The 24,528-nt window shown below is 48.4% G+C and overlaps 1 protein-coding gene and 1 pseudogene across 5 annotated transcripts in view; both read left to right on the forward strand.

Annotated features, from left to right (window-relative positions):
- The first annotated feature begins 5,068 nt into the window (after nucleotides 1-5,068).
- The window catches only part of LOC101842542 (general transcription factor II-I repeat domain-containing protein 2), a 33,986-nt gene continuing 14,526 nt past the window's right edge, over nucleotides 5,069-24,528 (forward strand). For 2 of the 5 annotated variants that reach the window (XM_040731376.1, XM_040731380.1), the window contains exons 1-9: nucleotides 5,069-5,320; nucleotides 9,149-9,249; nucleotides 11,585-11,723; nucleotides 13,318-13,419; nucleotides 17,064-17,247; nucleotides 17,626-17,654; nucleotides 21,301-21,355; nucleotides 22,210-22,253; nucleotides 23,039-23,116. In XM_040731376.1, coding sequence (XP_040587310.1) covers nucleotides 9,154-9,249; nucleotides 11,585-11,723; nucleotides 13,318-13,419; nucleotides 17,064-17,247; nucleotides 17,626-17,654; nucleotides 21,301-21,355; nucleotides 22,210-22,253; nucleotides 23,039-23,116 — 727 coding nt within the window. In that variant the 5' untranslated portion in view covers nucleotides 5,069-5,320; nucleotides 9,149-9,153. Of the gene's footprint in view, nucleotides 5,321-8,728; nucleotides 8,807-9,145; nucleotides 9,250-10,071; nucleotides 10,240-11,584; nucleotides 11,724-13,317; nucleotides 13,420-17,063; nucleotides 17,248-17,625; nucleotides 17,655-21,300; nucleotides 21,356-22,209; nucleotides 22,254-23,038; nucleotides 23,117-24,528 lie in introns of those variants that run through there. The other 3 variants (XM_040731378.1, XM_040731377.1, XM_040731379.1) reach the window with 3 other exon arrangements.
- LOC110342801 lies at nucleotides 6,188-7,597 on the forward strand (annotated as a pseudogene).

A 24,528-nucleotide genomic window follows, 5' to 3' on the forward strand; every position in this document is an offset into this window, starting at 1 on the left:
GACCCGTGCTGCCACCATGCCGGATTCAACCGTGGTTGAACTGTGCCTGACGTCTGTGTGCCTTTCTTAGCTCCTTTGGGTCTCAGCTTCAGAATGAAAGGCTGAATAAAAAATTCAAAACAAGATGGTTTTCATAAGGGGTTACATCACAGGCCTTTAATCCCAGCACTCGGGAGGCAGAGGCAGGTGGATCTCTGTGAGTTTGAGACCAGCCTGGTCTACAGAGTGAGTTCCAGGACAGTCAGGCTGACATAGTGAGACCCTACCTCAAAAGGGAAAGTAGCCAAAAGTAAGGGGTCTTCTGGGGGCTGGAGGGATGGCTCAGAGGTTAAGAGCACTGTCTGCTCTTCCAGAGGTCCTGAGTTCAATTCCCAGCAACCACATGGTGGCTCACAATCATTTATAACAAGATCTGGTGCCTCTTCTGGCCTGCAGGAAGAACATAATAAATAAAATAAAAAAGGGGGGTCTTCTTTGGTGTAAACTTAGAACACGTGGTGGTGCACACCTTAGATCCCAGCATTCAGGAGGCACAAGCAGGTGGACATAGATTTGCCTGGTATAAACAGTGGGTTCCAGACCTGCCAGGGCTACAGTGAGACTTTATTTCAAAGGGAGGGCCGGAGGTAAGCTAGAGAGATGTCCCAGCTGTTAACAGTGCTTGCTGCTAACCGAGCGTTGGTGGCGCACGCCTTTAATCCCAGCACTCGGGAGGCAGAGGCAGGCAGATCTATGTGAGTTCGAGGCCGGGCTGGACCGACAGCCTCCAAAACAATACATAGAAACCCTGTCTCGTAAAACCAAAAAAAGAAAATGCTTGCTGCTGTGGGAGACCCAAATTTGGTTCCCAGGACCCACATCGGGTGGCTCACAACTACCAGTAACTCCAGCTGCAGGGGATCTGACGCCCTCTTCTGGGCTCCATGGGCCATACGTGCCATTCACTCATACAGACATGCACACATACACATAAATAAAAATAATTACACTTTTTTTAAATAAAAACTCTGCATATAGAGCATTGGTGGTGCACGCCTTTAATCCCAGCACTTAGGAGGCAGATCTCTGTGAGTTCGAGACCAGCCCGGACTACCAAGCAAGTTCCAGGACAGCCTCCAAAGCCACAGAGAAACCCTGTCTCGAAAAAAACCAAAAAAAAAAAAAATCTTGGCCAGGCATTGGTGGTGCACGCCTTTAATCCCTGCACTCAGGAGGCACAGGCAGGCTGATCTCTGTGTGTTTGAGACCAACCTGGTCTACAGATCGAGTTCCAGGACAGCCTCCAAACCAATAGAGAGAAACCCTGTCTCGAAAAAAAAAATCTTTAAAAGGGGCTGGAGAGATGGCTCAGAGGTTAAGAGCACTGACTGCTCTTTCAGAGGTCCTAAGTTCAATTCCCAGAAACCACATGGTGGCTCACAACCATCTGCAATTCAATCTGGTGCCCTCTTCTGGCATGTAGGCAGAACACTGCACATGTAATAAATAAATAAATCTTAAAAAAGAAAAAAAAAGAGCACTGGCTGCTCTTCCAAAGGATCTGGGTTCAACCCCTAGCACCCACATGGCAGCTCACAACTGCAACTTCTGTTCCAGGGAACTCAACACCCTCACGCAGACATATATGCAAGCAAAACATCTGTACATAAAATACAAAGAGATAATTTTAAAACAATCTTTAAAAATTAGCTCGGTGGTGGTGACACACCTTTGATCCCAGCACTTGGAGGGAGAGACAGGCGGATCTCTCTGAGTTTGAGGCCAGCCTGGTCTACAGAGAGAGTTCAGAACAGTCAGGGCTAAACAGAGAAACCCAGTTTGGCGGGATGGGGGTGGGGGATGGAGGGGGCCGCTGAAGAAAGCAAGAGCACAGTTGCAATGCGTGTCACGGCCACTAGGCGGCAGTGCTTGCCCATCAATTTCGTTCCCGTTTGTGGAGCCGATCACAGTAGGCGAGTTCAGTCAGATTTACAGTTGCAGGAAGTGTAGCTCAGTGGTGGAGTGCTCCCCTAGCATGTGCAAGGCTCTGAGTTCTCTCCATAGCCCAATAAAACTAAGCGTTTGTGGTTTTTTTTTTTTTTGAGTCAAGAGTCTCATGTTGCCCAGACTGGCCTTGAATTTGCTACGTTGCTCAAATTCCTGGTTCTTCTGCCTTCACCTCCAGGGTGCCAGGAGTACAGGCAAGCACTACCAAGCCCAGCCTCAATTTAAAAACTAATAAAATACATATCACTAATGCATTTGTGTAGGGGGGAGGGGCGCGCACGCCACGGCGTAGGTGTGGAAGTTAGAGAATGCCATTTTGGGGAGATGCTTCCCTCCCTCCACCAGGTAGGTTCCAAGGGTGGACTCAAGAATTTCACACTCAAGACCAGTCCCTTTACACTCCGAGGCACCCCATCACCCAACAATTAAAAACTGTTAACACACTTTCTGATTTTGAAACAAGACCTGACTGTATAGCCCTGGCTTGCACAGAACTAACTCACTGTGTGGACCAGGTTGGCCTGGAACTCAGAGTGATTGCATCTCCGCCTCCCAAGTGCGGAGATTAAAAGGTATGTGCCACCACATGAGGCCAAATGGACAGTTCATCACCCCAAAATAGTCTGTTGTCCACCACAAGCACAACCCCAGTAAGTGAAATGCTACGGCGAAACTGAGCACGGAGGTGCACACCTGTCATCCCAGCACTTGGGACATGGAGGCAGGAGGATCAGAACTTCATGGTCCTCCTTGACTACATAGTGAGTCTGCGGCCAGCCTGGGCTACCTGAGACCCTGTCTCAGAAAACAGAGGTGGAAGAAAACAGATGAGCGGATTCCATGCCCAGGTTTCAGCTGCTGTGTTGTATGTTCTAATTGTTATTCAAAGCTCACTGTTTTGATCTCTGTTCTTTCCTCGCAAAACTGACTTCGCTCTTCGTAACATTTACTTCCATATAAACTTAAAAGTCATCTTGTCAAGTAGCATTAATAAAAAAGTTCCACTGGGTTTATTATTGGGATTCTATTAAATCGATGAACTAATTGTGAGACACTAATATAAACAGCATTGGCAACCTTGAGTCCTCCTGCTCATACATGCAGTATTTACAATGCATTGATTTTCTTATTTTGTCCTTTCTTGCGGATACTTTTTTTTTTTTTTTCCGAGACAGGGTTTCTCTGTATTGCTTTGGAGGCTGTCCTGGAACTCACTTGCTCTGCAGACCAGGCTGACCTCGAACTCACAGAGATCCTCCTGCCTCTGTCTCCCAGTGCTGGGATTAAAGGTGTGCGCCACCAACGCCCAGCAATGTTTGGTTTATTTTTATCAGTATTGACTGATGTTTTCCCTGCACGCATGTCTGTGTGAAGATTCAGGATCCCCTGAAACTTAATTCGAAGGCAGTTGAGAGCTGTCATGTGGGTGCTGGGAATTGAACCTGGGTCCTCTAGAGGGGCAGACAGTGCTCTTAACTGAGTGATCTCTCCAGCACCAAGATTTTTATTTTCTAAGTGTGTGCCTGCAGAGCCAGAGGCTTCTGATCCTTTGGAACTGGAGTTAGAGCCACTTGTGACCTGCCACCTGATATGGGTGTCGGGAACCCAACCCTGGCCTTGTGAAGGTACACTGCCAGCTCTCAACAGCTGAACCATCTCTTCAAGAGCCCCTTTTCAAATCAATTTTAAAGCAAAGAAACCGAAACCCTCCTAAAATGGGGCCAGAGGGATGACTCAGTGGTTAAGAACACTTACTGATTTTTCAGGGAACCCAAGATTGGTTTCCAGCATCGACAAAGTCTAACACAACTTCACAACCACTGTATAAACTCTGGGTCCAGGGGAGTCTGTACGCATTGCAGGGGCTCAGATGAGATGGACAGGGATTCTGGCTCTGGGGAGCCAAAGAATACTGTGTTACAGCTGGGATGTAAAGATACTCTGACAATCGGGAGCCAAGGAATTCCACAGGTCAGACAGTAAGTGTAGCAGTTTACAGCCCTGCTCCGGGGAAAGGCTTCCCTAGCAGTGTAACAGCTCCACTCGGGCAGGTGATGGAAGTTGTTACATTTCATGATGGAAGTTGTTACATTTCATGATGGAAGTTGTTACATTTCGACTCCCCCAGAGTGTAACTACTCTACCTCCATAGGGGAAGGTTTCCCAGGCAAAAGGGTTACAGCACTGCTTTGCTCACTCGGTTCTACTCTGCTGTGGTTCAGGCAGAGATTTACCGGGAGGGAAGAATCCAGGAGCAGAAATTTACTCGGAGGGAGGAATCCAGGAGCGTGGCAGCAGACAGCTGACCTGCCACAAGCTTGAACGGGCACAGGGTTTACATAGGGTTTCTCAGGGGCCAAGTTTTTCCAGGGACATTTCCAGGATGGGAACTGATCAGATTTTAATCCCTGAGCGCAGATAGGCTAGATATGGTGCTCAGAGATTGGTCGTGTTTCTGCTCAAGGTCAGGGACAGAATTGGTTCTGCTTTCAGGGACAAAGTGTGTTTCTTTCTCTGGTCATTTTTAGCCTTTTGGCTCTATTTTTAGGGTCAGGGTGCATTTCTTTCACTGGCTCTGATCCCAGGGACAAAGTGTGTTTCTTTGGCATTGGTTTCAGGGTTGGCTGGCCCTTTTTCCCTACAGAGCCCCGTGACTTCCCATGGTGCACACACACACACACACACGCGCGCGCGCGCGCGCACGCACACACATGTGCACATACACACACACACACACGCACATTGGCAAAAACACTTAAATGCAGGTAGCGCCTTAAGAATAGCTCCAGAGGCATGCATCCACACACACATGAACATAAAACAGACACAGAATTTTTTGGTTTTTCGAGACAGGGTTTCTCTGTATTGTTTTGGAGGCTGGTCTCGAACTCACAGAGATCCGCCTGCCTCTGCCTCCCGAGTGCTGAGATTAAAGGCGAGCGCCACCAACTCCCTGCCCAAAGCCAAAGTTTAAAAACATATGTATATCGAGACAGGCCATGCACATTGGGGGGCGGCGCGGGGAGACAGACGTGCACGCCACGCACTCCAGCCGGCGGCCTTGCGGAAGCCGCACTGCAGCGCACCGGAAGTGGCCATCCCCAGTAGGAGTGCTCCGGACACTCGCGGGAAGCCGACCTTCCCAGGGAAAAAAGAAACGAAAAAAAAAAACCTCATATTTTAAAAAGGTGTGTGTGTGAAGAGGCGCGGGAGAGCAGGACCCCTCGGCGCAGCCCCCCTCGCCCCGCGCGCTCCCGTCGCCGGTCCGGGGCCGCTGCGCACGCGCAGCCCAGGCTTCAGACCCCCGGCGCGGCCCGCACGGCGGGGCCGTCAGGTGCGTATGCCGCCGCCGCTTCCCCTCACAACTTCCGCTTCCGGAAGCCCCCCCACCCCCGGGGGAGAAAGAGACAGCTCTCGGGGGCGCGTGGCGGAACGCTCAGTCGCCGGGACACCGGCTCCGAACCCCGTTTACGGAACCGCGAGCAGGCCCTAGGAGTGGGGGCGGGGCGGGGGGGGACGCGCCGCGGGGCGAGCGGACCGGCGCACGCAAGGCGGGCACCAAAATCTCTGCTTTGATTGGCTGGGGCGGGAGCGCGGAGGCGGGGCCGGCGCCTAGTGCCCCAGCGCGCGCGCGGAGATCACGGGGTTCCCCCTGACGTGCCTGCGCTGCGTGTGGAAGCACTTGATTGGTTAAGGGAGGAGGCGGGGCCGTCGCGGTTGCCTAGTAACGGCGCTCTGGTTCCGCCCTCCTTGTCACGCCTCGCCTGTGGACGCCAGGGTTTGGGGGCGGGGGCGGGGTCTTGGTGGCCCGGGGCGTACGTGTGTCAGCAAAGCGGAGGAGAGGAGCCAGGCCAGAACGGAGCCCAGTTGACAGTACAAGATGACCTGTGACCATAGCACCTAATAAAAAGAAAGTGAAGTTTATTTTAATAATGTATATAACCTGTTGTCCCCAAAACATCATTCTAGCGTGTACTCAGCGTAAAGAACCAGAAATGAGCTAGCCGTGGCGGAGCATGCCTTCAGGTGCACCGAGTTCAAGGACAGCCTGGTCTATAAGCAATTTCCAGGCCTCCTGGAGCCGCAGTGAGACCTTGCCTCTAAATAAATTATAACCCTTTAAAATAAAAATAACGCAAGTCAGAAAAAGAACACTCCCCCTCCCAAAAAATAAATAAAAGCATAGAATAAAATGAAAACCATGATTAAGGGTAGTGTGGTATCTCGTACGTGTCTGTCAGCCCAGCATTTGGAGATGCTGCAGCAGGAGGATTTCAGGGAGTTACAGGATAAAAGTACATAGACAGGTACTCCTTTTAAAAATAAATAGATAAAGAGAAGAGGCTGAAGAGATGGTTCTGCAGTTAAGAACTTGTACTGCTGTTGCAAAGGAGCAGGCTTCAAGTCCCAGGACCCACTTGGCAATCCACAAACACCACCACCTGTAACTCCAGTCCCAGGGCACCCATAACCTTTTCCGACCTCCTCCATCTCCAGGCATGCACGTGGTACGCATACATGCATACATACATACATGCAGGCAAAACACTCGTACACACACACACACACACACATACACACACACAGGTATATTTGTAATGAAGGAGCTCTTCTAAGTACGCTCCTCCACCCTCCACAGGTGTCCTGTCTGCTCCTCTGGGCGTCTCTGCTCTTCAGCAGGTGCTGCCACTAAAGGCCATTTCTTCTGAAATTATTGTTAAAGCAAGAGCTTTTGAAAGATACTTTCCTGAGAGACTTATTTTTTGGTGGGGGGGGGAATTTCGAGACAGAGTTTCTCTGTGTAGCTTTGGAGCCTGTCCTGGAACTCATTTTGTAGATGAGGTTGGTCTCAAACTTGGAGATCTGCCTGCCTCTGCCTCCCGAGTGCTGGGAGTAAAGGTGGGGCCACCACCGCCCTGGTTGAGAAACTTTTTAACAAAAGTGAAATTTAGAGACTAGTTGAGAAACTTTTTAACAAAAGTGAAATTTAGAGACTATTGAGGACTCCCAGACATGCGGGCTCTTGATTAAACATTGTAGCTCAAAAGGACATCTTGTGAGTCCATTGGAGTTGACTTCTTTATGAGAGAGAAACATAACAGAGGCAGTGTTGCCATCCAAATGTTTCAGTACAGACGCCTGTAACTATTTGTCCAAAGAATGGGAACTTCCCACTTTTGCCCCAAGATGCACGGTGCTTTGGTTGTTTGCCCGCCTTTTTATCTGTGCATTATCAGAATCACCTGCCACAAGGGCAAGATGGCGACACTCTGATTGTGGTCAACAAGCTGTGACCAAGAGTTCCCAATTTTGAAATGTTGGTCTCAGTCCAACATAGCAGCTCTTTGTCCTTTGAAGAGTAAGGGTATCTGTCTGTGGGGCAACAAGAAGCATAAATCAATACTCAGGAATCTGAGCCCGCGCACTCCAGGGGCTGACTACACAAACCTCTTTAGTATGCTCTGGGAATCATGTGCTCTGCTTTGATCCGTGGAGCTGCTTCAAACGTGGTCATTTTTCACTGTTACTCTTATGTTGTTAATGTTTTCTGCAAACCTATTAAGTAAGACCCGTTCATTTATAAAATCTAAATGGAGGTGCTGGAGAGATGGATCAGCGGTTAAGAGTACTTGCTGCTCTTTTTTTTTTTTTTTTTTTTTTTTTTTGGTTTTTCAAGACAGGGTTTTTCTGTGGCTTTGGAGGCTGTCCTGGAACTAGCTCTTGTAGACCAGACTGCTCTCGAACTCACAGAGATCCGCCTGCCTCTGCCTCCCGAGTGCTGGGATTAAAGGCGTGCGCCACCAACACCCGGCCGTACTTGCTGCTCTTGCAGAGGACCAGAGTATAGTTCTGAGAACTCATAGCAGGGGACTCACAACCCTCTGTAACTCCAGATCCAAGGGATCTTAAAGCTCTCTGCCCTGCACAGGCGCTCTCTCGCTCTCTCTCTCTCTCTCTCTCTCTCTCTCTCTCTCTCTCTCTCTCTCTCTCTCTCTCTCTCTCTCACACACACACACACACACACACAAATATGCACATATGTCTTTAAAGGTGGGAGAATAAATAAAGCAAGTTTTTTTGTGTTGTGGATGACACCACTTTTTTTAGTTCTGTGCATTGGATATGGGTATTTACTCTTGGATTCTTGTGGGTGTTTACTAAAGAATAGAATTGCTGGGTCAGGCTTTGTGGGTGTTTTATTTTATTTGTTTTTGCTTATACTTGGGACTAAGCCCAAAACCATTGAAATATGGCCTCAGACTTATGCTTTGCTTCTTAGGTTTATTTGTTTAATTATTTAGTTACATTTATTTGAGACAGGGTTTCTCTGTGGAACAGCCCTTTCTGGAGCTCTCTTTGCAGATCAGGATGACCTCAAACTCAACAGAACTCTCCCTGCCCCTGGCTCCTGAGTGCTGGGATTAAAGGCGTGTGCCGCCACCTCCTGCCAGGAACTTGGTTTCATGATCTACCATCTCATTGTTACATGATCAGAGACCTTAAAATAAGCTGCCAGCTCCTGGCTGTACATTAAGTGTCCCAGGCCAGCTGCAATTCACAAGGATTTAAAAGAAATATATTGCACTCTTTTATTCAAGAACTTCCTGGTCTGCCACACATTCCTGTCTCTGGGGAGCTGTCTTATTTGTACTCTAATAATAAAGCTTGCCTGAAGATCAGTGGGCAGAGCCAGCCACTAGCTAACCATAGAGGTCTGGAGGTCTGTACAGACAGACAGGAAGTGAGATGGCTGGATGGAGAGAGGGAGCAATAAGATGAGAGGACACACCTCAGTCTCTTTGGCTGAGGGGTTGGCAAGGTAAGAGTTGGCTGTGGCTGCTCTTTCGGCATTTGTCCCAGTATCTGGCTCTGGGTTTTTATTACGAAGACCAGTTAGAGAGCTGCATGCCTCCACGCACCTTGCTGCTTTGCTGTGGGACCTGCAGGTTAGGTAGAGTCTGGGTATCCTACAAGGACTACCTCATGCCTTCAGTGTCCTGAGGATGCCTGGCATCCCAAAGCCTCTGACATCTCCATCCTGTACCAGCCTGGGGATCAAGCCTTTAAATCACAATGGACCCTCTGTTCATGAACTCCCAGAGCTGTATCATGTGATCACAAGGACACCGACGTCACTCACATCCTTGTTTCTTTTATACAGGGACAATGGCCCAAGTAGCAATGTCTACCCTGCCCACTGGAGATGAGTCCTCAGACAGCAGGATGGTGGTGACATTCCTCATGTCTGCTCTGGAGTCCATGGTGAGACACTCTGGTTCTGCCACCATCTCACATTGGACACACTTCAGTGTCACTTCTCATGTACCCCCTCTTGTCTGTATGGGGGTATCCTTCAGTCTGGGCATAGTGGTACACACCTGTAGACCCCAGCATTTTGGGAGGCAGAGAAAGGAGGATCAGGAGTTCAAGGACATGAAGGGTGTGAGTAAGGGTTGTTTTGATCTTTTTGTACATATTTAGTGTCTATAACGTGTGTTCGTGTGCATGCCATAGAATGTACCCTTCTATGTGGTCAGAGGACCACGTTTGGAGAGCTGGCATTCTCCTTCCATTGTGGAGGTCAAACTCTGGTTGGAAGGCTATCTATCTGATGGGCCATCTTGCTAACCTAACAGAGTGAGTTCAAGGCCAGTCTGGGATACATGAGACCATCCTCTCTATCCCCTTAAAAAAGAAAACTAGAAGGATCAATTCCTGCATTTGACAAGTAATTACCCATGATAGGCCTCCTACATCCAGGCTGTTGATGTCAGTTTTCTGGCCTGGCAAGTCCCTTGGCCCTTGAGCCCCAAATAAGCACACAGATGCTATATTAGTTGTAAATATGGTCGCCAGCGTCTTGGGCTTCTTATTGGTTAGCTCTGCCTTAATTTTTAGCCCATTTCTATTAATCTATGTATTGCCACGTGGTCTTACCTTACTGGAGAATGCCATGTGCATTCTCTTCCTGGGCTCTACATGATGACTCCTAAGCGTCTCTGCGGAGAAGAGAGCGATTTCCTGTTTGTCCCTGTTTATATCCTGATTCTGCCCAGCTGCATCACTTCCTGTCTGTCTGTACAGACCTCCAGACCTCTATGATTAGTTAGTGGAAAGTTTGTGCCCGGCTATGTGACTTCCTGTCTGGCCAATCAGCCAATGGGTATTTTATTCATTGACCAATAAGAGAAGCACATGCACAGAAGAGCCCATCACCAGCCTCTTCCAGACACCGGAGTACAAGACGTGAGGGTAAGTCAGATCCCCTCACAGGCCTCATATCTTGTGTGTATGTGTTTTTGTAGGTAAATAAAATAATTGTAAAGTAGGGCCAGCAGGAGAGCTCAGCAGACAAAGGAATTTGACACCAACCTTGAATATATGAGTTCAATTCTTGAGACCCACAGAGTAGATGGAGAGAACTGAGACCCCTGCAAGGTGTTTTCTTTCCTTTTTTTCTTTTTCAAGACAGAGTTGCTCTGTGTAACAACCTTGACTGTCCTGGAACTTGCTTTATAAACCAGGCTGGCCTCGAACTCACAGAGATCCACCTGCCTCTGCCTCCCGAGTGCTGGGATCGAAGGCGCACACCACCAACGCCCGGCTGCAGGTTGTTTTCTGACCTTCCCATGAGTACTGTGATGTGGGCGTGCTGGGGCTCACACACACACACACACACACACACACACACGCGCGCGCGCGCGCACACACACACACTACTACTACTACTACTCCTCATAATAAAATGAAAAGTAGAATATGGAAAGATTTTTAGAGGAGAATGAGTGAATGAATGAGTAGTTTGGGGGTCTGGGAAAAAGTCTCTTGGAGCTTGCTCCTTTTGCTTTGTTTGTTGAGACAGATAGACTCTTGTAGGGTTTTGGGGGGTGTTTTTGTTTGTTTGTTTGTTTGTTTTTTAACTCTTGGCTCTTTTAGGGGGGCCTTCCACCCAGCTCTGAAATAAATCACTTGGAGGCTTATTCTTACTTATGGATGCCTGGGCCTTAGATTGGCTTGTTTCTAGCCAGCTTTTCTTAAACTCTTCCGCCAAGCTCTTGCCTCTGGGCTTTTACCTTTCTCTATTATACCTTTCTTTCCTTCTTACTCCATGGCTGGCTGGGAAGCTGGTGGCTGGCCTCTGGTGTCCTCTCTCCTTCTTTTCTTATCCTTGGTCCCCTCTTCTCTTTCCCCTTCTATCTATTTTCTCTGCCTGCCAGCCCCCCATCTTTTCTCCTGCCCAATCAGGTTTTAGACAGGCTCAGTAACACAGCTTCACAGAGTTGAACAAATGCAACATAAAAGAATGCAACATGTCTTTGCATCGTTAAACAAATGGTCCACAGCACACATCAATGTAATGCACCTTCAGCTAGTATTCCACAACAGACTCTCATCCAGCCTAGGCTGACCTTGAACTTGCTGTGTAATGGAGGCTCTGATCCTCCACCTCCTCAGTGCTGGGATCATGGTGTGTACCCAGTCGTTCTTACAGTTGGTTTTTCCTTCTGTCCCTTCAGTAGGGTTCCTCAGCCAACCTAAACAACTCTAGACCTGCATGTGTAGAAGCTACCACTGTCATTTTCTGTTTCCGTTTCAGTGTAAAGAGCTGGCCAAGTCCAAGGCTGAGGTGGCCTGCATCGCTGTGTATGAGACGGATGTGTACGTAGTGGGGACAGATCGGGGCTGTGCCTTTGTCAACGCCAGACAGGATTTCCAGAAAGACTTTGCACAACACTGTAGGTGGCCATCATTGCATTGTGTCATCCTGACGCTGTTTGTTTGTTTGTTTGGTTTTTATGTTGGGGATTGAATCTAGGGCCCCACATGTGCTATGCAAGCACATTGAACTGTATACTGTATGCCCAATTTTAACCTCACATTTCATTTTATAGAAAGTTTTCTTGAGACAGGGTCTCATTATGTAGCCCTAGCTAATCTAAGACTTAGTGTGTAGACCAGGCTGGCCTTGAACTCACAGAGATCCTCCTGCCTTTGACTCCTGAGTACTGGAATTGACAACATATACCACCATGCCTAGCCTGATAATATCATTTTTGCTTGTCATTCTGTTAACATGGTATATTGCATTTATTGATTTTGTGAGGTTTTTTGTTGTTGTTGTTTGGTTTGGTTTTGGTGTTTGGTTTTTCAAGACAGGATTTCTCTGTGTAGCCCTAGCTGTCCTGGATCTCACTCTGTAGACCAGGCTGGCCTCAAACTCACAGAGATCCGCCTGCCTCTGCCTCCCGAGTGCTGGGATTAAAGGTGTGTGCCACCACTGCCCAGCTAGGATTTTCTTTTCTGGAGTTTTACTTTTACTTAGACAGAGTCTGTTGCCCAGGCTGGCACAAACTCACCAGGTAGCTGAGTATAACTTACAACTCATGGTCTTTTTGCCTGCGCTTCCTGAGTGCTGGGATTACAAGCATGTGCCACCATGCCCAGATCTAGTTTTTTTTTTTTTAGATGGTATAGGATTTAGTTGCTGATTTGAAGATTTTTCTTGTTTTTTTGTTGTTGTTTTGAGAATCTAGTCAATGCTGCCCGTGTATCTGTCCTCCTTCCTCAGACTCCCAAGTGTTGGTGTCATCAGTGTCAGTGCTCACCTGGGCATATAGGGGAGCAATAGCTTTATTTCCTTTAAGTGATGATCCTATTCAGCATGCAAGCCTGCCGCTCTGTCGGAGCTGGAGAGGCGGTCGGTGCACTGTTGAGGGCTGGAGAGAGGTTGGTGCACTGTTCAGAGCTGGAGAGAGGTCGGTGCACTGTTCAGGGCCTGCAGCACCTCCAGAGGACCCAAGATTGGCTCCAGCATTCCCATCAGATAGCCAAGAACCTCTGGTAGCTCCAGTGCCAAGGGAGCAGATGTTCTCTTGTGGCCTCCAAGGGCATCCACACACGTGTCACACATGCACATAAAAATAAATCTTAAAAAACTACGCTGGGTGGTGGTGGCGCACGCCTTTAATCCCAGCACTTGGGAGGCAGAGGCAGGTGGATCTCTGTGAGTTTGAGCCAGACTTGTCTACAGAGCGAATTCCAGGACAGCCAAAGCTACACAGAGAAATACGTCTCAGGGGGAAAAAACTATTCTTGGGGCCAGGGGGCGTACAGCTCAATTAGTAGAGCAATTGTCTTGAATGTGTGAAGCCCTGGCCTCCATCCTCAGAAAAACCAAAACAAACAAGAAACCTTCTTTATTTCTTTATATAAGGGTCATTTTATGATTTTTCCTTTTTTCCCCTCCTTTTCCTCTCAATACTAGAAATACAGATGGGAGGGGACAGAAAGAATTGCCTGGTGTGACCCATGTTCATCCTGTGTTTGCAGGCCAGGGGGAAGGGCTGACTGAAGAGAAACCGCTGTGTCCTGAAAATGGAGAAGCCCAGATGCTCAGGAAAGCAGTGGAGGACCATTTCTGCCTCTGTTACCGTGAGTCCCCGTGGAGCATGGGCTGGGCACCCCATCCACACATATATATGTGTGTATGTATGTATGTATGTATGTGCACCCCCATCCACATATATGCATATGTATATATCACAGAGCACACTTGTGGTTGCGTGTGTGTGGGCGCGTGAGCATCTGTGAGCGTGAGGAGCACACATGTCAAGCAGTACACATGGAGGCCACAGCTGGTGCTCTCCTTCCACTGTGGGTTCAGGAGACCAGGTGCACTCAGGTCGCCATGCTTGCGCAGTAAGCGCTTGATCCGCTGAGCCCTCCCCAGCCCTCGAGTGCTCCACATAGCCGTGCAGGACTTGTGTAATGGTATCAGCTCCATGACTTAGGATCCTTTGAACACATTTGTTCATTAATGCACATATTTGTTTTGCAGCCCTGTGTAGGGGACATGACCTAGGGTCTTTCACCGAGCCCCACCCTTGGCCCCTGACTGGGGATGGACTCTAGTTCCAGCCTCAGCCTCACAGTGGAAAAGACCCCCACAGAGCACCTCTAAACCATCCATAGCTGTGCAGCAGAAAGGGGAGTGTAAGGAGTACAGATATGACAATGCTGTGGTACACACATACATGTAGGAAAATGTCACAAGAAGGCTACATACGATGGAGCACACGTGTGATTCCAGCACTCAGGACCCAAGGCAGGAGGGTCACTGCAAGTGGGATACCAGCCTGGAGTTCAGGCACCATGGCTACTTTTCTCAAAGGTAAAAGAACTAGCCACGCTCATGCTTTTAATCCCAGCAATCTGGAGGCAGAGGCAGGTGGATCTCTGTGAGTTTGAGGCCAGCATCAGACAGAGTGAGTTCTAGGACAGTTTGGGCTGTTACACAGAGAAATCCTGTCTTGAAAAACGAGTAAATAAGCGAAGGCAGGCGGATCTCTGTGAGTTCGAGGCTGGGGAGAGGCAGGTGAATGAAAGAATAAATAAATAAGAAAAGGAGAGGAGAGGAAAGCCAGGAAAAGAAAACAGTATGAGGGATTGGGAGGGAGCACAAAACAGTAATCCTGGCACTCAGCAGACAGAGGTAGAAGGATCAGGAGTTCAAGGCCAGCCTGGGCAGTAAGAGCCTTTTTAAAAACAGCACACAAAGTCACCACAATGATAGCAACAATATACTGCCCTTAGTTCCTAAGGCTGTCTTCCCAACCCCACACAGCATCATGCATTTCTGTAACCCCACACAGCATCATGCATTTCTGTAACCCCACACAGCTTCATGCATTTCTGTAACCCCACACAGCATCATGCATTTCTGTAACCCCACACAGCATCATGCATTTCTGTACCCCCACACAGCTTCATCATTTCTGTAGCCTCTAGGTGTCTGAGAGTCAGAGTCTTTAGCACAGGGACCCTAGGGTCCTGGGTGACACTTCCCTGTGAGGAATGGGCTTCTAGTGCCTTGGCCCTCTGCCCCTGCTGGGGACCTAGCTCCAGGCGGTGCGTAAGCACGTTCCAGTCAAGCTACCTTACCGCACATTGTCTCTGTCTGACTTGTTTCCACACGGTGAGTTAGTTAAGCTTGGGGTGCTCGCTACCGAGACCGGCCTGGGGCAGGAACACTAACTGCTCAGCCTCCAAGAGAATGGAAGACCCGGCCAATTCTCCTTGTTTTCCCTGTGTATCTGTCTAGTGTCCAGTAAGTTAGAAAACGGCATCAGGTCCTTTGGAATCGTGGATGGTGGTGAACCGCCATGTGGGTGCTGGAGTACGGTGTGTACCACCATTCCTCAATGCAGTTCTGGGATTACCCGAGCCTTTGTGTATGCTAAGTGTATGTGCTGTGTGTGCTGATCTTCAGCCATAGCTTTACAACTGTGTTTGGGATTTGGAGAAGAAAAAGCTACTTTGTGCTTCTTTTTTTTTTTTTTTTTTTTGGTTTTTTGAGACAGGGTTTCTCTGTAGCTTTGGAGGCTGTCCTGGAACTCACTCTGTAGACCAAACTGGGCTCAAACTCACAGAGATCCGCCTGCCTCTGCCTCCCAAGTGCTGGGATTAAAGGCGTGCACTACCTTTTTTTAAAGTTTATATGGCCAGGCGTTGGTGGAGCACACCTTTAATCCCAGCACTTGGGAGGCAGAGGCAGGCAGATCTCTGTGAGTTCAAGGCCAGCCTGGTCTACAAGAGCTAGTTCCAGGACAGCCTCCAAAGCCACAGAGAAATCCTGTCTCGAAAAACCAAAAAAAAAAAAAAAAGTTTATATGTATGTGTGTTTTACCTGTATGTGTGTGTACATAAGTGTGTGTAATGCATGTGTGCCTGCATGTATGTGTATGTACATCATGCGTGCCTAGTGCCTACAGAGGTCAGGAGAGGATGTTGGATCTTCTGGAATTGGAATTACACACAATTGTTGGCCGCCATGTGGGTGCTGGAAATTGAACCCAGGTTCCCTGGAAGAGCAGCCAGAGCTTTTTTTTTTTAAAGATTTATTTATTTTATGTGTATGAGTGCTCTATCTGCATATACAACTTTATGTCAGCAGATCTCATTATAGATGGTTATGAGCCACCATGTAGTTGCTGGGAATTGAACTCAGAACCTCTGGAAGAGCAACCAGTGCTCTTAACCTCTGAGCCATCTCTCCAGCTAAACACGCCACACCCCTGCCACTTTTTAAATGAGAAAGGGTTTCTTTTGGCGTGTTGTTTTAAAGGTGTATTGCTTAGGGTTCTCTAGAACAGAATCAATAGAATGAATGAGAGTGTGTGTGTGTATCCATAGTTTGGGTTTCTATTTTTTTAAAGGTTTTTTATTATGTATACAGTGTTCTGCTTGCATGTGTCCCTGCACACCTGAAGAGGGCACCAGATTTCAATACAGGTGATTGTGAGCCACCATGTGGTTGCTGGAACTTGAACTCAGGACTTCTGGAAGAGCAGTCAGTGTTCTTAACCTCTGAGCCATTTCTCCAGCCCCCAGTTTGGGTTTCTATTGCTGTGATAAAACACCATGACCAAAAAGCAAGTTGGAGCCAGGCATTAGTAGTGCATACCTTTAATCCCAGCATTTAGCAGGCAGAGGCAGGTAGATTTCTATAAATTCTAGGCCAGCCTGGTCTACAGAGCTAGTTCCATGACAGCCAGGGCCACACAGAGAAATCCTGTCTTGAAAAACAAAACAAAACAAAGAAAGCAAGTTGGGGAGAAAATGGTTTATTTGGCTTACATTTCCATATATGTGTATATGTGTGTGTGTGTGTGTGTGTGCTGGTGCTGAATTTGTATGTGTATATGTGTGTGAATATATATTATATATAAATGATTGTGTATACATTATATATGTGTGATATATATATATACATATATATATTATATATACATGAATTACAGGCTCTGGTCTAGCTAATCCAACAATGGCTGTCTCCTTACAAGAAGGTCAAGGATGTGGTAGTTGTTTAGTCCATGGGGCTGAGTGTCTTGGCTCGTCTTCAGGCTATGTAGGAATCCCAAGAAACAGGTTCTAGTGTCAGTGAAGGGATGCCACAGCTGCAGCATAGATGAATGCATATTCCATCCACGCATCTGTCTCTGTGTCTGCTGCACTAGGTGAAGCTGGCTGGCAGAAACTTCTGCACTCTTCATTTGCCGTCTCTCCTTCTCCTCTAGGTAAAGCACTGGGGACGACAGCCATGGTCCCTGTTCCCTATGAGCAGATGCTTCAGGACCAGGCAGCTGTGGTGGTGCAGGGCCTTCCGGAAGGCCTGACCTTTCAGCACCCCGACACTTACAGTCCTGCAGCCCTGAGGTGCATTCTGGAGAACAAAGCAGGGATTTCATTCACCATAAACAGGTAATCTGCTCTGTGTCCTCTAACAGTTTACTTAAAGTATCAGGAGACTAAGGTAGGAGAATCACTGAGGCAAGCCTGGGAAACTGTGAGTTCAGGGACAACCTGGGATATACTGAAACACTGTCTCGAGTAAACAAACGAACAAATAAGATCATCGTGGTCTGAAGCCATGACTGAGTATAAAGCACTCACCTGGTATACACTAAATAAATAAGATCATCATGGTCTAAAGCCATACTGAGTATAAAGCACTCCCCTGCTATACACCAGGTCCTGGGTTCTATGCTAAGAACTGCCACAAAATAAAAGTGGATTGTTCATTGTGTATGACTGCTCTGTTCGTGTTCATGGTGGGTAATGGTGTTGGTTTCTTTGCAGACCTTTCCCAGGTGCAGAGAGCCAGCTGGGTAAGTAGCAGCTTCTAATCCTTGGTAGCTGTCCAGAACCACCAAGATCATTGTGCTGTTATGATAACGATGCCTGTTTTAAGATTCTCCTCCCTTTACTATGTCAAGAGTCAAGGAGGCAACCTGGGCGGGGGGGGGTGGTGGCAGCTTGATAGAAGATCTCTTACCTATAGGATTGCCCAGTGTGGGACTGAGGGTGTGTGGTTCTGTAGTAAATTAAATCACCTGCCTAGAATTACCCAATGTGTTTGGGAGCATGGCTAACCAGTAGAGTGTCTGCCTAGATCTATAAGTAAGGTTCTAGAGACATGGCTCAGTGGGAAAGAACTTGTCCTTGTCCAGTATTCTCTACTAAGGGACTCAGGGCATGGGTTCAGTGGTAGAGCCCCTGCCTAGAATCCTCCAGTGAGGGGCTGGGATGTGGCTCAGTGGTAGAGCCCCTGCGTAGACTCCCCAGTGAGGGGCTGGGATGTGGCTCAGTGGTAGAGCACCTGCCTAGAATCCCCCAGTGAGGGGCTGGGGGTATGGCTCAGTGGTAGAGCACCTGCCTAGAATTCCCCAGTGAGGGGCTGGGGTGTGGCTCAGTGGTAGAGCTCCTGCCTAGAATTCCCCAGTCAGGGCTACCTAAAATCCTTCAGTGATGAGCTTGGGACATGCCTTGGTGGGAGAGTACCTGTGTAACATGCATAAGACCCTGGGTTCTCTCATCAACACTATAAAGGAGAGAGAGGAGCTGGAGAGATGATTCAGTGGTTAAGAACACTGGCTGCTCTTCGTGAGGTCTTGAGTTCAATTCCCAGCAACTACATGGTAGCTTGCAACCATCTATAATGAGATGTGGTGCCCTCTTCTGGCCTGCAGCATACATGCAGGCAGAACACTGTATACATAGTGAATAAAAATGAATAGATAAATCTTTAAAAAAAAAAAAAAAGGAGAGGGAGAGAGACCCATGACACTCAAGGGCTAGGCCAGCATTCGGAGAGGCAGCAGCCTGAGACTCAGCACAGCCCAGGCTGGGGAGATTCTGTAGTGATACCCACCTGGTCTTGCAGAGGAGTTTGGGGACATAGAGAGTCAACTGCTGGTCTGTGAGTCCCAGCTCTGCATGTCTGCATGGGCCAGGGGTTGTTGGGTTTGAGGGGTCAAGGATGCATTCCTTTGTCTCTGAAACTTAGGTATAGGAGGAGTTGCTTCAGTTTAGCAAAGAGCCAGGCAGTCAGTGGCGCTCTTAGAATGCCAGCATCATCCCTGGGGTTGGAATGGGGCTAGAACAGCTTGATTGAAAACCCCCACAGCGATCGCGGTGAGCTCCAGGCCAGCCTGATCTACAAAGCAAGTTCCAGGACAGCCAGGACTGCTGCACAGAGAAACCCTGTCTCAAAAAACAAACAAACAAAAGACCCTGCCTCAAAGAGACAAACGTTTAAGAAGTGAAGTTAATGAGCTTCTCTTGAGACATAAAGCTATGTGGTGGGATGCCCAAAGACTTGTGGGAGCCCAGACGTCCCCTGTCCCCTTGAGTCACAGCAGTGAATATACCCCCTCCCCCATGCCAGCTATCTCTGCCAAAGCATTTAAAACTCCACCCATCTATGGCTGGGCATAATATGGAATGTCTGTCACTTCAGTCCTCAGGCGTCAGAGGCAGGGCTATCTCTGTGAGTTCAAAGCCAGGCCAATCCACCTAGTGAATCCTCAACCAACCAGATCTACATAGTAAGACTGTCTAAAAAAAAAAAGAAAGAAATCTATCCACGTTATTTTCTTAAATTATTTCTACCTCTAATTTTCTTAAATTATCATTTTTGAAATGTAGCTGGAGCTCTGTGCCCCTCGTGGTTTACAAAGTCGAAGGGGATGTCATGATTGACAGCACAGGCAGAGGAAGGAGCTACAGGGGTGGGAACTGTGGTCCCCCCATTGTTATGTACCTAAGTCAACCTGGTCCCCTTGCAGGCCACCGTGTGTGGGGTCTCTGTGAGGTCCTGATGGCCCTGTTAGAGAAGGGAGTTAGTGTCCAGTGTGGTGGCACTGTCATCTTGAGAGGCTGAGGCAGGAGAGTTGACTGTTCAAGACCAGCCTGGGCTGCATAGCAAAACCTTGTCTCAAAAAAAAATCCAAAGGAAGGACTGAAAAAATGCTGCAGTGGTCAGTAACCCTTGCAGAAGACAGGGCTCAGTTCCCAGTGCCCACAGAGCAGCTCACGGCTGCTGTAGCTCCATGGGGTCCATGCCCACTTCTGGCTCCCAAGGGCATCCGGAGTGCAGGAGCTATACATACATGCAGGCAGTGGCACATCTACATGAAAAGTACAAATAAGTTGTTTTAAAAAATTAGTCCCGGCACTCATGGATCTCTGTGAGTTCGAGACCCGCCTGGTCTACAAGAGCGAGTTCCAGGACAGACTTCAAAGCTATACAGGGAAACCCTGTTGGAAAAAAAAAGGAAAAAATCCAGAGAAAAACCTGTAGTTTGATGGTTGAATGACAAGTGACCATGTGAATATCATCCCAGAATAACTCCAATTTTCTTACCAAGTGGCAGTCACACACAGCAGCTGACACTTAGTGCTTCCATGGGGACTGTTCTGTCGTTTGTCCCTCAGCCTGTGTGGGATGTCAGTACTGGAACTCCACGTGAGAACTCCAAAACCCCCAGATACCAAACCCCATCTGTACAATGGCAGGGGCCTTTCCAGTGAGGCCTGCACTCTCTCTGTGTGACTTAATCTAGTCTAGCCCACTTAGCCCACCCGATAACAGGGAGGAGTAGCAAGGGTTAGATTGGCCAGCATGATGGCCGAGGACTGTCATCCCAGTGCTGGGGAGGCTGTGGCAGGAGAAGAACAGGTCTGAGGCCTACATGGGCCACACAGTGAGTGCCAGGCCAGCCCGAGTCACACGATGAGACCTCCCTGTAGGCAGACAAAACAGAGCTGAGTGACAGAGCTCAGTGGTATTGCCCTTGCTGGCATGTAAGGCTCTGCTCTGGATCCCATCCTCAGGACCAAAAGAAAACGTAAGGAAAGTAAGAAGTCCTCATCCAGACGAGGAAAGAAGTTTTAAAGGCAAGGAGAGAAGAAAGCCCAGCACTTTGGCGGTGGAGGTAGGAGGGTCAGGAGGTCAGGGCCATCCTTAGCTACACAGTATTTCGGGCTAGCCTGAGCTACTTAACAAACCAACAACAAAACCCAAAAGGTAGTAGTGTATTGTTTAGGGGATAATGGTAACACAAAGAGCCTTGCACGTCCAGGACGTTGTTGTTACTATTATCCAGCCTCCTCAGCCTGGGCGGGAGATCCAGGGGTTGGATGTGGAGGGCCAACTACTCAGAATCCTCACAGTTTCCATGAAGAAGCAGACGGGCCAGTGTAGTGACTCACTCAGGTACCCAGCTGGTGAGTGGCCAGGCTGGGGTCCACACCTACACTCCTGGCCCTGTCTGCCCACTTCCAGGGACCCCCAGCGGCTGCTGTAACAAGCAAGGCTGTTTTGGGCAGCCTCCTTCCCTGCTAGCCTTCTGTGATGGCCTGGAGTTGAGAATTCTCCGTTCTTCCTTTGCTTTCACACGATGTGTCCTTGAACGTGAGTCCTGTCCCACCGTGCTGAGAGAGGTTAACGTGTAACTTTTTCTTCTTGTGCAGGTGGCCTTGGGATGGTGACAGATGCTGAGAGGCCCACACTTCCTCCAAATGACAGGTAAAAACTAAAAAAGTAATGACTAAAACAGTAATCAGTAAAGGCCTAGAATGGAGACTGGAGAAATGACTCAGAGGCTGAGAGCCCTGGCTGCTCTTCTAGAGGACCTGGGTTCAGTTCTCAGCACCCACACGGCAGCTCACAACTGTCTGTAACTGCATTCTAGGGGATCTGGCTCCCTCACATGGACATACCTGTAGGCAAAACACCAATGCACATAAAATAGTAATAAATAAATAAAGGCATAGAATGAACCTGGCAGTGGTGGCTCACACCTTTAATCCCAGCACTCGGAGGCAGAGGCAGATGGATCTGTAAGTTCAAGGCCATCCTGGTCTATAGATTGAGTTCTAGGACAGCCAAGACTACACTGAGAAACCCTGACTCAAAAAACCAAAGTAAATAAATAATAAGTGCATAGAATGAATAATAAACCAGGAATCTCGGCAAAGCCTGGTATCCCAGGATAGTGATGGGAAGCATGAGGATCAGGAGTTCAAGGTCATCCTTGGCTACATAGTGAGTTTGAGGACAGCCTGCACAAGACCTTGTCTCAAAAACAAGAAAAAAAAAAAAGGAACTGGTTTTTTATTTTATGTGTTCAAGTGTTTTGCCTGTGTGTAGGTATGTATACCATGGGTGTGCCTTCTGTGTGTGTGTGCATGTGTGTGTATCACAAGAAACAGGGTTTCACCATGTATCCCTGGCTGTCCTGGAACTCACTCTGTAGACCAGGCTGGCCTTGAACTCACAGAGATCCGCCTGCCTCTGCCTCCCGAGCACTGGGTTCAAAAGTGTGGGCTACCACAGCCAGCTCCACTGATTTTCCTGACTTGGTTCCATTCTCCTCGCAGCTGTGGCCCCATCAGTGTGAAAACTGAACCCATGGAAGATTCTGGTAGGTACACCGATGCTCTGACAATCTAATGTTTAGCAGGTTGCCATCTGACTGGCTGCTTTTTATTTCCCTTAATAAAAATGACTTGTCTTTTGAAAGAATAACTAAGTAGTTAACCATAACTTGGACCACATGTGTGGAGTTCTAGGGAAGTACTGCTTACTGAAATGTTTGGCGCCCAGCCATGGAGATAGCTCAGCGGGTAGAGACACTTGACCTGAGTTCAAGCCCCAGGGTACCCCCTGTAAGAAGAGAGGGAGTGCCCACAAGCTGTCCTCTGCCCTCCACACACTGCTCAACTGCAACACTTGGCTCTTTTCTCCCTCCTGGCTTTCTTTCTTTCTTTTTCTAGAACTATTGCTGGAGTTTGGTCTTGCATGTTCCCACAGGGACAGTGTTGAACACTTGTTCCGCAGGCATGCGCCATGAGATGGTGGGACCTTTGAGAGGTGGGGTCCCCTGGCAGTCTTCTGTCATCCAGCATGCCCCCGCAGACTGGCCCCCAGTTTACTGTTCGCCAAAGCGTATTTGATTTTCAAGACTAAGTGCTTAAGACCAGGCCCTTGCTGGCCTGGAGCTTGTCACTCAGTTGAGGCTGGAATGCTGGGATTAAAGGCATGTACCGTGACACCCTGCTTCCAAAGAGGACCTTGAAGTTCTGACTCTCTGACTTCTGCCTCTGGGGTGCTGGGATGACAGGCTTGTGGCCCCATTGCCACCAAACTGGATGTTTCATTGGTGGTTGTGGTGGCCTGAGCCCTCACTGTGACCCCTTACTCTCGCAGGGACTTCACCAAAGGCCGCAGCTGTGTTAGTCAAGACAGAGTCAGAAGATCCTAATTATTATCCCTGTACCATGCAAGGTAAGGTAGAAACCACTCATCTGACAGATGATACAGGGGAGCCAAGGGGACAGGAGGTGGCTTAGTGGCTTAGACCACCAAGCATGAAGGTCTGAGCTCAGATCCCCAGCACCCATGAAAACTCATGGTGTGGCCGCAGGGACCTGTGACATCGTACTCGGGGACAGAGACGGAGACCCCTGGAGCTTGCCGACCTAGTCCGCCTCCAGAGGAGAGGTAAAGAGTGTTAGAACAGGACACGGGGAGCCGCCTCCAGCCACTGCGCCTGCTCGCTGATATCTGTACTCACACGTGTGTCATACGCCACACACATGTGAATATGCTACACATGCCACACACACCACACGTGTGAACATGCCACACACGCCACACACTCCACACACGTGTGAATATACCACACACGCCACACACTCCACACATGTGTGAATATACCACACATGCCACACACACCACACGTGTGAATATACCACACACACCACACACACCACACACGTGTGAATATGTCACACACACCACACACGAGTGAATATACCACACACATCACACATGCCACACACGTGTGAATATACCACACATGCTACACACATACCACACACGTTACACACACATGCCACACACATGTGAACATACCACACACACTACACAAATCAAGGAACACAATGTGTGCGTGTTGACCTTTTGAATTATAGGATGGATTGACTTTATTAAATCCAGTGGGGCATTTATGGGACACACCTGTCATCCCAGCTCTCAGAAGGCAAAGGCAGGAGAATCAGACGTTCAAGGTCATCCTCGACTCAAAAGCAAGTTCAAGCTACATGAACCCCTCTCTCAAAAATTAAGTGAAGTGGGCTCAAGAGATGGCTCATTGGTTAAGAGCCCTCACTGGCTGCTCTTCCAGGTAACCTGGGTTCAATTCCCAGTACCCACATGACGGCTCACAACTGTCTGTACTCCAGTTTTAGGGGCTCTGACACCCTCGAATGCAGGCAAAACACCAATGCACATGAAATAAAAATACATTTTTAAAAAATTAAGAAAAATGGCAGTGGTGGCACACACCTCTAATCCTGGTACTCCAGAGTTCAAGACCAGCCTGGTCTACAGAGTTCCAAATTTACAGAGAGACAGTGTCTCAAAAAAACAAACAAAAAAAGAGTTTAGCTAGGTGGTGGTGGCAGTGGCAGTGAATGCCTTTAATTGCAGCACACAGGAGGCAGAGGCAGGTGGGTCCCTGTGAGTTCGAGGCCAGCCTGGTCTACAGAGCAAGTGACAGCCAGGGCTACACAGAGAATCCCTGTCTCAAAAGCCATTTAAAAAAATAATAATTAAGAAAGCTTCTCAAAGCACCTTCCCATGTTCAAGCGTGGACTGATCAGGTGCAATTTATTGAGTCAAGTCAGCAGTATGTA

The sequence above is a fragment of the Mesocricetus auratus genome, unplaced genomic scaffold (genome assembly GCF_017639785.1).
Source record: "Mesocricetus auratus isolate SY011 unplaced genomic scaffold, BCM_Maur_2.0 Super-Scaffold_100025, whole genome shotgun sequence".
NCBI lineage: Eukaryota > Metazoa > Chordata > Mammalia > Rodentia > Cricetidae > Mesocricetus > Mesocricetus auratus.